The sequence below is a fragment of the Poecilia latipinna genome, unplaced genomic scaffold (genome assembly GCF_001443285.1).
Source record: "Poecilia latipinna isolate Pla-1442-1.1 unplaced genomic scaffold, P_latipinna-1.0 Scaffold1437, whole genome shotgun sequence".
NCBI lineage: Eukaryota > Metazoa > Chordata > Actinopteri > Cyprinodontiformes > Poeciliidae > Poecilia > Poecilia latipinna.
In genome coordinates this window covers 91852-106781 of record NW_015114053.1, presented here as the reverse complement: position 1 = coordinate 106781, position 14930 = coordinate 91852, and the positions used below count along the sequence as shown (strand labels likewise).

The 14930-nt window shown below is 37.3% G+C and overlaps 2 protein-coding genes and 1 pseudogene across 6 annotated transcripts in view; all 3 read right to left on the bottom strand.

Moving 5' to 3' along the window:
- LOC106962603 (gastrula zinc finger protein XlCGF57.1-like) overlaps positions 1-14589 on the bottom strand; it is a 41236-nt gene extending 26647 nt beyond the window's left edge. The window contains exons 1-4 of one of the 5 annotated variants that reach the window (XM_015057113.1): positions 14472-14588; positions 14124-14300; positions 13554-13730; positions 9589-12415 (exon numbers count right to left, since the gene is read on the bottom strand). In XM_015057113.1, coding sequence (XP_014912599.1) covers positions 10908-12415; positions 13554-13668 — 1623 coding nt within the window. In that variant the 5' untranslated portion in view covers positions 13669-13730; positions 14124-14300; positions 14472-14588 and the 3' untranslated portion in view covers positions 9589-10907. Of the gene's footprint in view, positions 1-7618; positions 7683-9588; positions 12416-13553; positions 13731-14123 lie in introns of those variants that run through there. The other 4 variants (XM_015057114.1, XM_015057112.1, XM_015057119.1 and 1 more) reach the window with 4 other exon arrangements.
- LOC106962599 (gastrula zinc finger protein XlCGF57.1-like) lies at positions 1386-4305 on the bottom strand (annotated as a pseudogene).
- Positions 5020-7629, bottom strand: LOC106962602 (gastrula zinc finger protein XlCGF26.1-like). The gene is made up of 2 exons (XM_015057111.1): positions 7490-7629; positions 5020-6701 (listed from the first exon to the last, which is right to left on the bottom strand). Exons 1-2 carry the CDS (start codon positions 7605-7607, stop codon positions 5197-5199), a joined length of 1623 nt encoding a protein of 540 aa, XP_014912597.1. The 5' UTR covers positions 7608-7629; the 3' UTR covers positions 5020-5196.
- Positions 14590-14930: the final 341 nt, after the last annotated feature.

The following is a 14930-nucleotide window of genomic DNA, read 5'->3' as shown; positions in this document are numbered from 1 at the left end:
CTGTCCCACAGTGTCATAAACTCAAGGCAGTGTCTTAAAGCACTACAGCCTGAACTTTTAAAAACTTCAATATCGAAAGCATTAATTCAGTCTGCTATTTTAGCTAAAAGTCAATTCCTGTTATTTATTAAAAAAAACCAATGACATTCTGTGCAGCAAACTACCAACAGCAATAACAAACAATAGTTAAATGGAGAATCTGAGAGGTCTCTAATGTCACAGCTACTTCTACATCCGCTTCCTCTTTAAACCTTTCAGAACAAAGCGCACAAATGGGAAAGAAGTGAAACAGATTCTTATTTATAAAATGTTTAATATAATTTCACTTTGTTTTCATGGTGCTAATTAAAAAGACTAACCTCAGGGCACTTACTGAATAAACATGAAATTAAATTACATTTATTATAAAAAGAATACAATGCTGAATGTACACACATTTTAAATATTATTTGTACACAGGCATAACAGTTTGTTTTTTTTAAACAAACCTTTTCAGTAAAGCACATCATTTTGTATTAGGTAACAGGAAAACATGTTTTTTCTATAAAGAGGAAAATGGGAAGGATGGCTCAAGTTCTGCCAAGATGCTAACATCAGAATCTGCTAACAAACATTTACTTTGTAGGAGTCAGAAAGACATGATGTTCAGGACAAAGTGAAACTATTTCTTTCAGAGCTCACCTGATTCTAGCACCATTACATTTACATGTGCATCTAAATTACACCCAGTATCTGAAAACAGAAGTTCATATGTACATCAGTGAGGAACTGTAATTACTGACAGTTGACGCATCGCTGCCACCTTGTGATTCTGTTGTTAGGAGCTCATTGATTCCAGGAGTAGGTAGAAAAAATAAATAAAAAAGAATCCTCTTAATATTTACACGTAGGATTGAATAAGCTTTAAAAACTGCTCAAATAAAAATAAAATCAATCAGTGCGCTCTCCTCATCCCCACTATTTATGGCAAACTTTTGAAGAAGTTTACTGATGACTTTATGGTCATTTTAATTTAGCCCCAGGTTTGTTAAAGCTGGAGAATATTTCAAACCTGCTGGTCAGTGTGGTTCATGGACTGGGAAACGACTAGATCAGAACCAAAAGCGCTTTCTTATTTGTGGTTAAATGTTTGATTGATTGGAAGGCTCTTGTAGTTAAATTCACCATTTATCAGAACCAAAGGCTCCTGTTTCACTTTAACTGAAACGTCTCCAGATAGATAGATAGATAGATAGATAGAAAGATCCATAGCCCATTGATCTTTTTAGATTTCCAGTTTATGAAATGCACCGTAGTAGAGACTACATATAATGTGAAATTAAAGATATGTTTGTTGATTTCATCTAAATTTACACATATTACAATAAAATTATTGCTCCCCTGAAAGGAGTTGCACACGTAGATTTATCTTTATTTCCCCAACCCAAACATTCACTACACCTGAATCATGCGGTGTGAGCCTCCATGTGTCTTTTCAGATTTTGTTGTTGCGTAAATCCTTTATTACAAACACCACAAACAAACGGTTTCTCTCCCGTATGAACACGCATGTGACTTTTTAAATAATCTTGTCGTGAAAAGCCTTTACTACAAAAACTACAAACAAATGGTTTCTCTCCAGTGTGAACGCGAATGTGAATCTTAAGATTCCTTTGCAGTGAAAATCCTTTACCACAAATGCTGCAAAGAAATGGCTGCTCCCCTGTATGTATATGCATGTGAATTTTTAGATTGCGCTGCTGCGAAAATTCTTTATTACAAACGCTACAGACAAACGGTTTCTCTCCCGTGTGAACACTCATGTGACTTTTGAGACGATTTTGTTGAGAAAATCCTTTACTACAAATGCTGCAAGTGAATGGTTTCTCACCTGAGTGAACACGCATGTGTGTCTTTAGATTCTGTTTTAGTGCAAATTCTTTGTTACAAACCCCACAAATAAATTGTTTTTCTCCCGTATGAACACGAATGTGACTCTTTAGATGATCTTGTCTTGAAAACTCCTTACTACAAATATTGCAGGTGAAAGGTTTCTCTCCGGTGTGAACGCGCATGTGCGTCTTTAGATTTGATTTCAGTGAGAATCCCCTACTACAAAACCCACACACAAACTGTTTCTCTCCTGTGTGAACACCCATGTGAGTCTTCAGATGTTCTTCTTGTGAAAATCTTTTACTGCAAACAGCACAAGAAAATGGCTTCTTTGCAGTGTGAATCAACCACACGTGGTTTTTGAGGGATTTCTCTCTTTTAAATCTTGTACCACAGACATCACAGGAAAATGGTTTTTCTCCTGAATGGACTGCCAGGTGGTTCTTAAGAATGGTCTTTCTATGAAATGTCCTACCACAATCATCACAGGCAAATGGTCTCTCACCAGTGTGAAGCCTCATATGTATCTGAAGGTAACTCTTTTTTTTAAATACTTTCCCACAAAGATCACAGCCATGTTCTTCACTTCCTGTGTGTTTCATAATGTGCACTTTAACATGGGACTTCTTTTTGAATCTTTCACCACAGACATTGCACCCAAATGGCTTCTCTCCAGCATGAACTCCAATCTGTCCTGTGAATTTTGAATGCAGTTTAGATCTTTTACCTCTATTGTGAATCGTTGTCTTGTTCTTTTCAGAACAGGCTGGATCCAGGTCTCTGTGTGGTTTTGGTTCTATGCAGTCCTCTCCATCTAGTTCTATTTCTATCTGTTCATTTGAGCTGCAGGTTGAAGCTCCGGTCTCTCTGTTGTCTTCAGTTTTGATTTCACTAGGCTTCGAGTACCGAGGTTTCTCTTCATCCTCACTCTTCAGAGTAGGCTGCTCTTCCTCATGACTGATCATCAGTTCCTCATCTTCCTCCTTTATGTGGGGGTGTTCTGGGTCCTGCTGGTGTAAACTGGAGCTCCAGTCTGGGAGGACCTCTTCTTTAATCACCAACTTGTGGTAGTCTGCAAAAATTGGCACATAAAAATTGAGGCAAAAGCTACAGAGCTCTACATATCCATAGTGAATAATTATTAATCACTGAATGATAACGTTGCTGTATAAAAGCAGCTTTTTTGACCTTTTTACACCAATAAAAACCAGAAGAGAAGACGCAAGAAACTGTTCAATCTACCTTCATGTTCTGTAGTACAACTAAAATATCTGGACTTTAGAACAAAGAATATGTTTGTAAACATCCGCCCTTTTACTAATGGTTTGGATTGGCCGAAAAGTTAATTTAGCACAAAGATGTTGACCCAATTACAGTAGAAAACGGAGAATGGGCTTCTGTGGAAATGAAGCTGGCATTATCCAAGTGTTTTACTCATGCCTGGACATGTCTGTATAGAAATTGAAGGAAAGTATGCAACTGAAAAAGTTGCATATAAGCATTCATATAAGCATTCATTTCTAGGTCAGAGACAACACAAACAAATATGCAGGAAAAATTATTGCTACCAATTGAAAAAATAAAGAGAAGAATAAAATCCAATGTGTGGCAAACATTCATGAGGCTTAATTAGAAATTATTCCACAATCCTTGAAGAAAACAGAGCAAGCTCAATGTAGGGTTAGTCAGAGACTAATTTGATTAATAAACTGAATAATTTAAAGAAACAGACTAATAGGCAGAAGCAGTTGCTACAATGACCTCCCTCCACGGTGCCTAATTCTACACAAACCACTTACTGAGATTTTTGCCGTCCTGTGTTTCCTCCAGGTCTGATGTGGATGCTGCAGGTGTAGGGGTCTCTAAACTGAACCCAGGTTCATCTGTTTCAACCTTCATCATCTCACAAATCCTCGCTCCACCTGGGATTATCCTTTTCACAATCCTTATCTTCAACCTTCATATGTTTTAGTGGATCAAGATTTCGGTCATATAAGCCGTGTCTTCTATATTCCTGCTGCCTGAAACTGGAGTCTCTCTCGGTCTTCAGCTGGACAACAGCGTTAGGGGTGGTGTCCACAGACGACGTGGTCCTCCCCGCACAGTCTCACAAACTCAGCATGTAGACTTGTCTTAAATAACGGAACTGTGAACTATTAACATGCATCAACTTCGAAAACATTGATTCTCTTCTTCAGATGAAAGTCTAATCATGTTGCTAATAAAGGCTAATTACATTCTGTGGCGCAAATTTCGTCTAGAAATAATCACAACCATCCAAAACAGATAACCAGAAGTAATATATTCCCGAAGACTGGTAATACATTTATTATTAAACCCTTGTTTTACACAAACTTCAAGACGTTTATCTCTCGGTTCTTAGCCTGTTAAGCTAATATTGCTATATCCGGTTGTTACCTCCAGAATGACCAATGAACAAGACGGAAAGCTCCGACAGGAAGTAGCACGTCCGTTACCCACCATTAGCTTTTCAAAATAATAAAGTTTAAATGCAACAAAACTCATTTAACGGATATTAAAAGCAGGTAATTTATATCGTTCCAGTTCTCAGTTCACAAGAACTGTTTTCTCCTATAATTTTATAATGTAATGTTAGTTACTAGATGCTTAATATTTTTAGATAAACTGTTAAGATGGTTTGAGAAGATGATTTTTATTTAAAATAAAAAGTAAAACCCGTTGATAGGAAAACATAAGAACAAAATAATATATTACTTTCTTTTCAAATGTTGAGCAGATTTGGCTCTCAAATTGGAAAAGATTTTTCACTTTGGCCGCTAGACATTAGAGTTTGACTATTTTATTGTAAATTATAAATAATAAAAACTCCTCTACAGATATGTGGAACTTCATACATGTCTCTATCTGTTAAGACTGGTACACTAACCTTCTTAACTCATAAACAGAAGTTCATTACATTTTTGCATAGTTTAAAAATTCTATAACACTCCACCGATTTTAATATTTTCAACCACTAATTCAGCTGACTTTGTAGTTATAACACAAATTCACAAAAATCTAATCTCATGCAACTGTATTGAGGGTTTATGCATGCTACTTTACCAGGCAAAATGTATTACTTATATTCATATCACAACAAGAAAATTCAACACTACTGCATAAGCGTACTTAGTACATGCAAGTCTTTAATTTACTGTGGAAATTAGATGATAATGTAAAGACATCAGGGTGAAATCCAGAGTTACTGCAGCGTGGAGACAGTTGAATCAGAAATGAAAACAGAGGTTTGAACATAAAAGCAGAGTAGATGACTATAATCTCTGAAGAGTATTGACAAAATGTTCAACTACAAATAGTTCCTCTCGTGTGAACACGCATGTGTCTCTTTAGTCGATCTTTCAGTGAAAATGCTTTATTGCAAACACTACAAATAAACTGTTTCTCTCCAGTATGAACTTTCATGTGTTTTTCAAGATGACACTTTTGGATAAATCTGCTTTCACAGACTTCACAGACAAATGGCCGCTCCACCATGTGGAGTTTCACATGTCGCTGTAGCTGGATGTTATTTGTAAAACATTTATTACAGTCACTACAGCTAAACGGTCCGCTGTGAACTTTCATGTGCCTTTTAAGATGATGATGTTCTGAAAATCCTTTACTACAAACACTACAAATAAACAGTTTCTCTCTTGTGTGGACCAGCATATGTCTGTCTAGATTATATTTGATTGAAAATCCTTTGCTGCAAACACTACAAACGAACCGTTTCTGTCCTGCGTGAACATGTAGATGTTTCTTTAAATTCTCTTGGAATGAAAACCCTTTATTGCAAGTATTACAAGTAAACTGTTTCCCTTCTGTATGAACAAGCAGGTGTTTCTTCAGTAACCAATGTTGATGAAAACCTTTACTACAATAACTACAAATGAGCGGTGTCTCTTCTGTGTGAACATTCATGTGTCTCTTTAGAGTCTGCTGTAGTGAAAAGCCTCTACCACAAACTCTACAAATGAACTTCTTCCCTCCTTGGTGAACATGCATGTGTCTTTTTAGATTCTCCCGTAAAGCGAATCCTTTACTGCAAATGCTGCAAATGAAAGGTTTCTCTCCGGTGTGAACACGCATGTGACTCTTTAATCGCATCTGCTGAGAAAACCCTTTACTGCAAACACTACAGGCAAAGGGTCTGTCTGCAGTGTGGATCCACATGTGGCCTTTTAAATGATGCTTTCTTTTAAATCTAGTTTCACAAACATCACAGGAAAAAGGTTTTTCTTCAGAGTGGACATTCAGGTTCTCGTTAAATAATTTATTTGCATGAAGCCTTCCGCAACTATCACAGGCAAATGGTCTTTCTCCTGGGTGAAGTGTCATGTGAGTCTGAAGAGAAGTTGTTTCTTCACATCTTTTACAACAACGATCGGAGCCAAGCTCTCTCATTGCAGAGTCGAAAGTCTTCTGATTGAATCTTTCACAACAAGAATTGCAACTAAATGTTGTTTCTTTTACACTAATCTCAGCAGCAAGTCTGGAACACAGTTTAATTCGTTCACCCTTTTTGTGAAAGGTCATCTTACTGTGAAACAGATACCCGTTTCTGTCTGGTTCTGCTTCTCCAAAGTCTTCTTCAGGTTCTGTTTCCATTTGTTCAGCTGAGCTGCTGATTGAACCTCCAGTGTCTCTGCTGTCCTCAGTTTGGTTGCAATGAAGCTCTGCTAGCTGAAGTTTCTCTTCATCTTCAACCTTCACGGAAAGCTGCTCTTCCTCATGACTGATCCACAGTTCGTCCTCTTCCTCCTTTATGAGTCCCTGGTCATGGGGAACCTCTTTTTTCTTCACCAACACTGAAACACATATTGGATGTTAATTACTTGCAAACAACAAAAAGTATGTAGATACAAAAGAGTCGGCACTTTATTCAAATCCAAACCATTCAAAATGTATAGCTACTGTTGGTACTGGTGTTTAATGGGCACCAGTTAATGCAGTTTACAGCTGCCCCCAGATATTGGCAGGTGTTATTGGAGATCACACTATGCAGTACTGACCACTGGATGTCAGCAAACGCCCCTTCCTGACATTTCATGGAACAGATGCCTGTAAATATGACACCATATGTTTGCAGATAGTGGTAGATACCACCATTTGAAAAAGCTGACAGCACAGAAAAATGTCAGAATCATATTTTTATATAATGGAGTCATTTCAACAAGAAAATAAAAGCTTAGGCTCTGTGTGTCCATTGCTTCAACTTTACATGCACAAAGAGATCTGAAAGTTAAAGTGAGACCTCAACTTGCAAGGGGAACCCTAGTAAAGCCTTCTTTATTTTTTATGTTTTATTTACCAAGAACAGTTGTGTTGTTTACAAAAACAGTATGAATTTTCTTTTTAAAAAATAACATTTTTTCAAAAAGAAGGCGGCAGAGCATAATCACAGAAAAATTTAAAACATTGATTTAGAGAAACTTTCCGCTTAGGAAAATGTAGAATATTGATTGATGGTAGTAGTCCTTAACCTCAGTAAAAATAAATATATATCTGATGTCAAAGCCTGGATCCGCCATAGAACAGGTAGCACTTACAAAAAGTGTGTTTGGAACTAATAATGAATGTTTTTTGAGTCACTTACTAAGATCTTTGTTGTCTTGTGTTTCCTCCTCCGGCTCTGATGTGGATGCTGCAGGTACGGGGTCCTCCAAGCTGGACCCTCCAGGTTCATCTGCTTCAACCTTTATCATCTCAGTCATCCTCACTCCACCTGGGATTCTCCTTTTCACAATCCTTTTTTGTAACCTTTATTTGTTCTACTAGGTCAAGGTTTCAGCATGAATCAAATCAGACATAAAACATCATTAAATTAAATAAAAAAAAAATTTAAAACGCATCAGAGCTGAACTGATGCTGCAGAGCAGAGTCTGATTCCTGAATCAGTAGTTTTGAATCCACTCTGTAACAGTCTCATCTGGGCAAGGTCAGAGGTGTCCACAGACACCTGTGACTGTGTGTTTTTCTTTTTCACAAACTCCAAACGTGGACTCGTACATTTTTAAGCCCATGCTCGTACTTGAGCATGGGCTTAAAAATGCCCATGCTCAACCATGGGCATTTTTAAGCGTCAACGTCGGAAACACTGATTCAGTTTCTGCTGTTAGCTGCTTTAGCTCCATGGAGGCTAACAGACCATTCACTGAGCTTATGAAGGCTAATTACATTCTGTTGCAAATGTCGGTTATAAATAATTACAATGATTAAATAAACACACCCAAAGGCGATATCCTTGCGGAGACTCTCAGGTAGAGAGCCTGACATTAATAACAGATAGACATTAAGACGTTTTTCTGTCGAGACTTACCCTGTCAAGCTAACGTTGTGACATCCGTTTCCTTCCTCCTCATTGACCAGTGAATGATGAGTAATGTTCTAATTTCAGTATTAGCCTGTCAGGGAAAGAACACTTAAACAATACACAATTACTGATAAAAACTTACATTTATTCTATCACATCAACCATTATCACATTTCATTTTTTTGCATCAAAGAAACACTGAATTTCCAATGAACTTCACAATTCGAACTTTAATTAAATACAATCAAATTAAGTCCAAACACAGATTTAGAAATATTTATTTAATAGGTTTTAGCATATTTCAAAACAGTAGACTATGTACGTGCAATATGAATGATTGAACCTGAAGCAACTTTTTCGGCCATGTCACATAAAACTAAAATTGGTTAACAGATGATATATAATATTTTAAGTGGATTACTAAAAATAAGAACATGAGATAAAATCATGCAGTCAGTGCTTTCAATGAAAGCCCTTAAACAAATTTCAGTGCAACAATAACACTAAAATTTATTAGCAGATAATCCTGAGAGCAAAGGTAATAATTAATTCTGTGCATAATTATCAGTTCGCCGATATGCACACAGTAGATTCAAAACATTGTCTATTAGATAAAAGCTTACCAATGCTTGCATTTTTGATGGCCAAATAAATTAATCTAACTCATCAGTACAGGTCACTGTGATGTTTCAAAGGCATCAATGTACAAAACATGCGCTTAATCCAGCACAGGTGAAAGGATTTCCATGAGACCCCAGCATGTGATCTAAAAGTGAAGGAATTTATCAGTTAAGATATTTATAGACATTAATTGCCTCTATCTCCATACCTTTCAAAGATGTCACAAAAAGGAAAATTTGTGGTCTCTTGGGAGACTTTTTGTAGTCTTATCTGCACCGAGGAGAAGGTTTAATAGAACCAGTGCTTGCAGTCCTGTTACAAAGACTTCCAGCAGTGGTTCATTGCAAAGATAAAAATTCGAAGCTTGAAACCATGTTGATTAACTGAGAGCGGACACAACACAGAGTCCTGCAACATCCTTGTATAACCACGGACGTCGGGACCCAATTGGTGAATTATAGGCATATTTTAGCTGTTATTGGCCTCATTTTTTCCTTGCCTTTTCCATCACTAAAAGGATGGGATTTTCCAAAGCTTAAAAGTTTAGATGAAATTTCGACCTTAATTCAAATCACACCTTTTCAGCTTAAAAGTTGAATTTTAAGCAATTCAAACTCTCAAATAATTAACTTTATTTTAAATCAAAATATATATTCTGTTGAGGCTCGCTGACATGAAGTAGCAGTATTCAACATCATTAGCTCATTTGTAAAGTGGAGAGTCACAATATGTTGTGAAGCTTAATAAAAGAAATCAGGCAGATTTTGAATTTACATTTTTATTGTCATCAAATGGTTTACTTCCAATATAAAAGTGCATTACAAAAGAGAGAACTTTCAAAAATAAAAAAAAACAACTTTTTAAATTTACAGCTGTAGAGGTTCCCCCATCCCTGCCACAGAGCAGCTAATTCATGACCATTTAAGGTCTATTGGTGTGGAAAGGTCTCTAGTGCTGTGGGGCTCAACAAACACAAACAAAAGAGTGTTTAAGGGAAGCTGGATGGCTTACCCAGTACCTCACTCCTGATGATCCTTGGCAGACATAGTTCTGCCTGCTTTAGATGTGGTCCTGCTCTAACACATCAAACTCTCAAGTGAATAGACACTTGAGAGTTTGAATTGCTAAAGTTTTTAAAGCTAGTGCATCTTCCATCTCCCAGATCACTATTAATATAGTAACAAAGGTATTTTTGCAATTTCGCAATTGTCAAAATGGAAAAATAACCAAGTGTTCTGACAAGAAAGGAGAAGGCAACTTAATAATTCAGAGGATACTCGGATATTTCGACTTTGTAGTCCGTTCAAGATACAAACTACCCAGAGAGTAACCAAATTTCTTTTTTGTTAAATGTCTTGTGAGCTGACTGACCACTTTATGGTAGCTTTGTCAGACACACATGCAGGTAAAAGAAGGCACACGTCTCTTAAATCATATTAAGCACAAGTAACTATCCATACTTCTGGTAAATGTCTAAAGAATTCAGTTAATCACTTCAAACGTCATTTAAATTTAAACCAGTTGCGTTAAAGCAAGACGATATCTAAAACCTGCAACTGAGTGTGGTCCATAGCCATGATGGGGGAGACAGTTGTTTAAATGATGGATTGTGGTTTACACTAGAATCACAAAGCAAAGGTATTTCTCATGTGTGCATTAACATTTGAGTAACAGGATGGCTCTTCTACTCATATTTACCACAAGACATTGGAACTAAAACCTCTGGTTTCAATGCATCTTTTTCAGAAATGAAACAATAACTACAGCTAATTGTTTTCTTACAGGTGTGCACCGGCTCTACAGTAATCAGGTGGTTAACCCATGGAAATCTAAGAGCTGCCTGTTGATGTGACAGAACCCAATCTAAGTTTGTTTAGCTATTAAAGAAATTCACTGTAGTTAACCTTTTTTTAATTATCCTGGATGTGGTGAGTGGTTGACAACATCAAACTTTGTTTAAAGACTCTGTACTCGCTGAAGAAAAACAAAGTTCTGGGTAAGGACGGAATGTAAACCTGTTACAGAGGAAATACAGTAAAATGAATGTAAAATGTGAAAAATTTGTTTTTCAAAAACACTATTAGTTGCACTCTTCATGAACATGCATGTGGCTCTTCAGGTCTCCACGTCGTGAAAACGATTTACTGCAAACACTGCAAACAAACGGTTTCTCTCTTGTGTGGACATACATGTGCCTTGTTAGAATAATCTGTTGTGAGAACGCTTTACAACAAACGCCGCAAACATACGGTTTTTCTCCTGAATGGACCCTCAAGTGGTTTTTAAGATGACACATCCTAAAAAATCTGTTTTTACAGACGTCACAACTAAACGGCCTCTCCTCTGTGTGAAGCCTCATGTGTCGCTCCAACTGGACCTCCTTCACAAAGCGCTCGCTACACTCGTTACAGCTAAATGGTGAAGTGTGAACCTCCATGTGTTTCTTCAAATATCCCTGTCGTGAAAATCTTTTAGAACAGACAGTGCAAACAAACGGCCTGTCTCCGGTGTGAACACGCATGTGATTCCTCAGATTCTCTTGCCGTGAAAACCCTTTACTACAAACGCTACAAATAAATGGTTTTTCACCAGTGTGGATACGCATGTGTCTCTTTAGTACATTTTGTAAGGAAAATCCTTTACTGCATACGCTACAAATAAACGGTTTCTCTCCCGTGTGAATGCGCAGGTGGCTCTGGAGAACATTTTGTTGGGAAAAGCCCTTACTGCAAACACTACAGGTGAACTGTTTATGTCCTGTGTGAACATGCATGTGTCTCTTTAGAACAACATCTTGTGCAAATCTTCTGTTGCAAACACTACAAACGAACGGTTTTTCTGCCGTGTGGATCCGCATGTGCTGTTTAATACTGTCCTTTCTATGAAATCTTCTACCGCAAACCTCACAAGAAAAAGGTTTTTCTTCTGAGTGGATTATCGCATGAGTCTTCAGAAAGTTCTTTGCGTGAAACGCTTTACCACAATAGTCACATACAAATGGTTTCTCTCCAGTGTGGAGTCGCATATGTGTCTGAAGACGGCACTTTCCAATAAACCCTTTCCCACAAAGACCACAGTAATGCGTTCTCTTTCCAGTGTGAATCATCATGTGGATTTTGACAGAAGTCTTATGTTTGAAACCTTTGCCACAAACACTGCAACCAAACAGCTCCTCTCTTACATGGACTCCAGCCTGAGCCGTACGTTTGGAACTCTTAGCTCTTTTGCCTCTTGTACCTAATTTCACTTTTATCTTATTTTCTCGAAAAGAGTCTACTGGAACTTGGTTCCAGCCTGGTTCTGGTCCTCCACATTCTTCTCCATTAGATTCTATTTCCATCTGTTCAACTGACCAAGTGGTTAAAGCTGCCGCCTCCATCTTGTCTTCAGTTTTACTGCGATAGATTACTGATAATTGAGGTTTCTCTTCATCTTCTATCTTCACAGTAAGTTGCTCTTCCTCCTGACTGATCCACAACTCCTCCTCCTCCTCCTTTATGTGGGGGTTGTCAGGGTCCTGTTGGCCCAAACTGGGGGTCCAGTCATGAGGAACCTCTTTAATCACCAACATCTGATGGAGTGGCAACACTGAAATAAATGTGGACATTATTCAGAAAAGTGGATTAACGAAGGCATTTTCTAGATTGATAATTGAGAATAATGTATTATTAAATATCCACATTACATTTTAAAGCTCAATTGTCATTTTTCTAATTGGAAAAAAAAAACGACTACATGAATAAATCTGGTGCTATTGTTGGATCAAGTTTTCAGTGAACAACATCAAAGAACCAATTCAACCAGATATTTAGAAACTATTTTTATGCAAACCAACCACCATTTAATTCAGTTAGTGGAATGCTTATTAATGCTGACTTAGTAATGTACAAATGTTGAAATGACATTTTAGGGTAAATATGACATTTTAGGGTAAATATCATACGACTTTATTAATCTGATGGATACAACAAATGTGTTTTTCTTGGGGGAAAAAAGGGAGGAAAAATATCTAGCTAATGTGTGGCAATTATTGATTTATTACATTTGAATGTCTCCACAAAATACTAAATGTAAATTTAAGAAAATTATGTTTTTTCCCCATATATCTTAAGATCCCAAATGTTCCTTGAATTACAGAATCGTGTGCATATTTTCATCAATGTCAATATAAAAACGATTTATCAGAATCAGTCGCATCAAGTGTGAACATTGTATTCTTTATTCAGAAAGCCTGCAAAACAGTTGGACTCAAAATATAATTTTAATCACATCAAAAGTTGTCAACGTTCTCCCTGGTGCTTGTTTGATTTCTAAATATATTAGTGTGTGCTTGTCTGAGTGTGTCAATGACAGGCATAAACTTTAAACACTTTGTAGAACGTCACTTTATGAGGCTCAGTCCATTTACTTTTATTGGCTTACTGGCAGATCGGTCATATCCAATTCAGCAGACAAAGTAACGCATCACAGCAACGGGCCAATCTGCCCAATGAGGCATTGATGTAATTATATCTGTGCTCTTTGCAACAAGGTGGAAAAATTTAGGGGTACTGTGTGATGTGGTGCAGAGGAGGACTGTGCACAGAGAGCCCAAAATAGTCTTTGAAAGGTGGCAAAATTTATTTACATCTACACAGTTGTATGACTGGAATCTGTGTCTCCAGATTTTATTTTATTTTACATAACACTAAGAAGCCTGTGATGACTGTTTTTGTGAGTCACTTACCGAGATCTTTGTTGTCCTGTGTCTCCTCCAGATCTGATGTGGATGTTGCAGCTATAGGAGGCTCCAAACTGAACCCTCCAGGTTCATCTGCTTCAACCTTCATCATCGCAGACATTCTCGCTCCACTTGATATTCTCCTTTCTCAGTCATATAACATGGATCTTCAAATTGTTTTTGCTGCCGGAAAGTAGAATCAGACACATTTTCAAATTAAATTCAACTTATTTTACTTTACGGATCCCAAAGGGAAATAAAATAAATAATGTTGTAATTCATATTAATTCAAATTTCTTTAGAGTTATTGTAGATGGTGATGGCAGTCTGTATTACTGCGCATTTGAAGAAGACTGACTAAAGACTCTGTCTTTTTAGTGTCTTTTTAGTCACAGGCTTTCTTCATGACTATTCTGAAAGAGGATAGTCATGAAGGACCATCCTTAATTAAGACAACCATAACTGAAAAATAATAATAGTAATAATAACATAACATTTCAGTGAAAGTACAGAGCTACTCCAAAGTGCTGCTACCCTGAGTAAAAAATATATTAATCAGAGCAGAGAGTCTGATACCTTGGTCAGTAGTTCTGGGTCCACTCTGAAACTATCTCCAGTTTCTCTGTCCTCAGCTGGACAAGAAGATTTGAGGAGGTGTCCACAAACGATGATCAGGTCTCATCTGTCTGCTACTTTAGCTCCATGGTGACCACAGCTTCCTTCTCTTATTGCATAATGAGCTGCAAATGTCGGCTAGAAATAATCACAGTGGTTCACAGCAAACACGTAAAAGCGATATCCTCACCGAGATGGTCAATCAGTCTCGGAGACTTAGTAAGGACATTTTTATCACACATATTTCACACAAACAAGTGTCTTTCGTCGGAATATAGCCAGTCAAGCTAACGTAGTCATCGTACTTACAAAGAATAAACGCAATCCGAGATGGTCCGGGTTATACGTTGACGATGTCGCCGCCATATTGTGAGTGGCTCTGGTCCAGTTCTGTCCCGAAGGGCGTTGAGTAAAGCGCTGAGACTGTGAGGTCTGCTGGGGAAATATGAGCCATCGGCAGGCAGATATATTTCAATTAGTGGTGGTACGAAACTAAAAAAATATATAATCTAATACACTAGAGCCTTTACACAGTTTTGACTCACTGGTAAATATCATTAGGAGTTTTGTAGAGCACTTTCTGTATTAGGTAACATAAATAGACAAGTTTTTTTTTTTGTTGTTGTATTTTTTTTTCCATTAAGAGCTGATTGGAAATTTTGTTCCATCATGAAGAAGTGTTGTTCATGGAATACAGGTAACAAGAGAAAAATGCAGATAACCTCTTAAAATAATATCAGCAAACAAAAGTGAAATTTGTGAACTTTA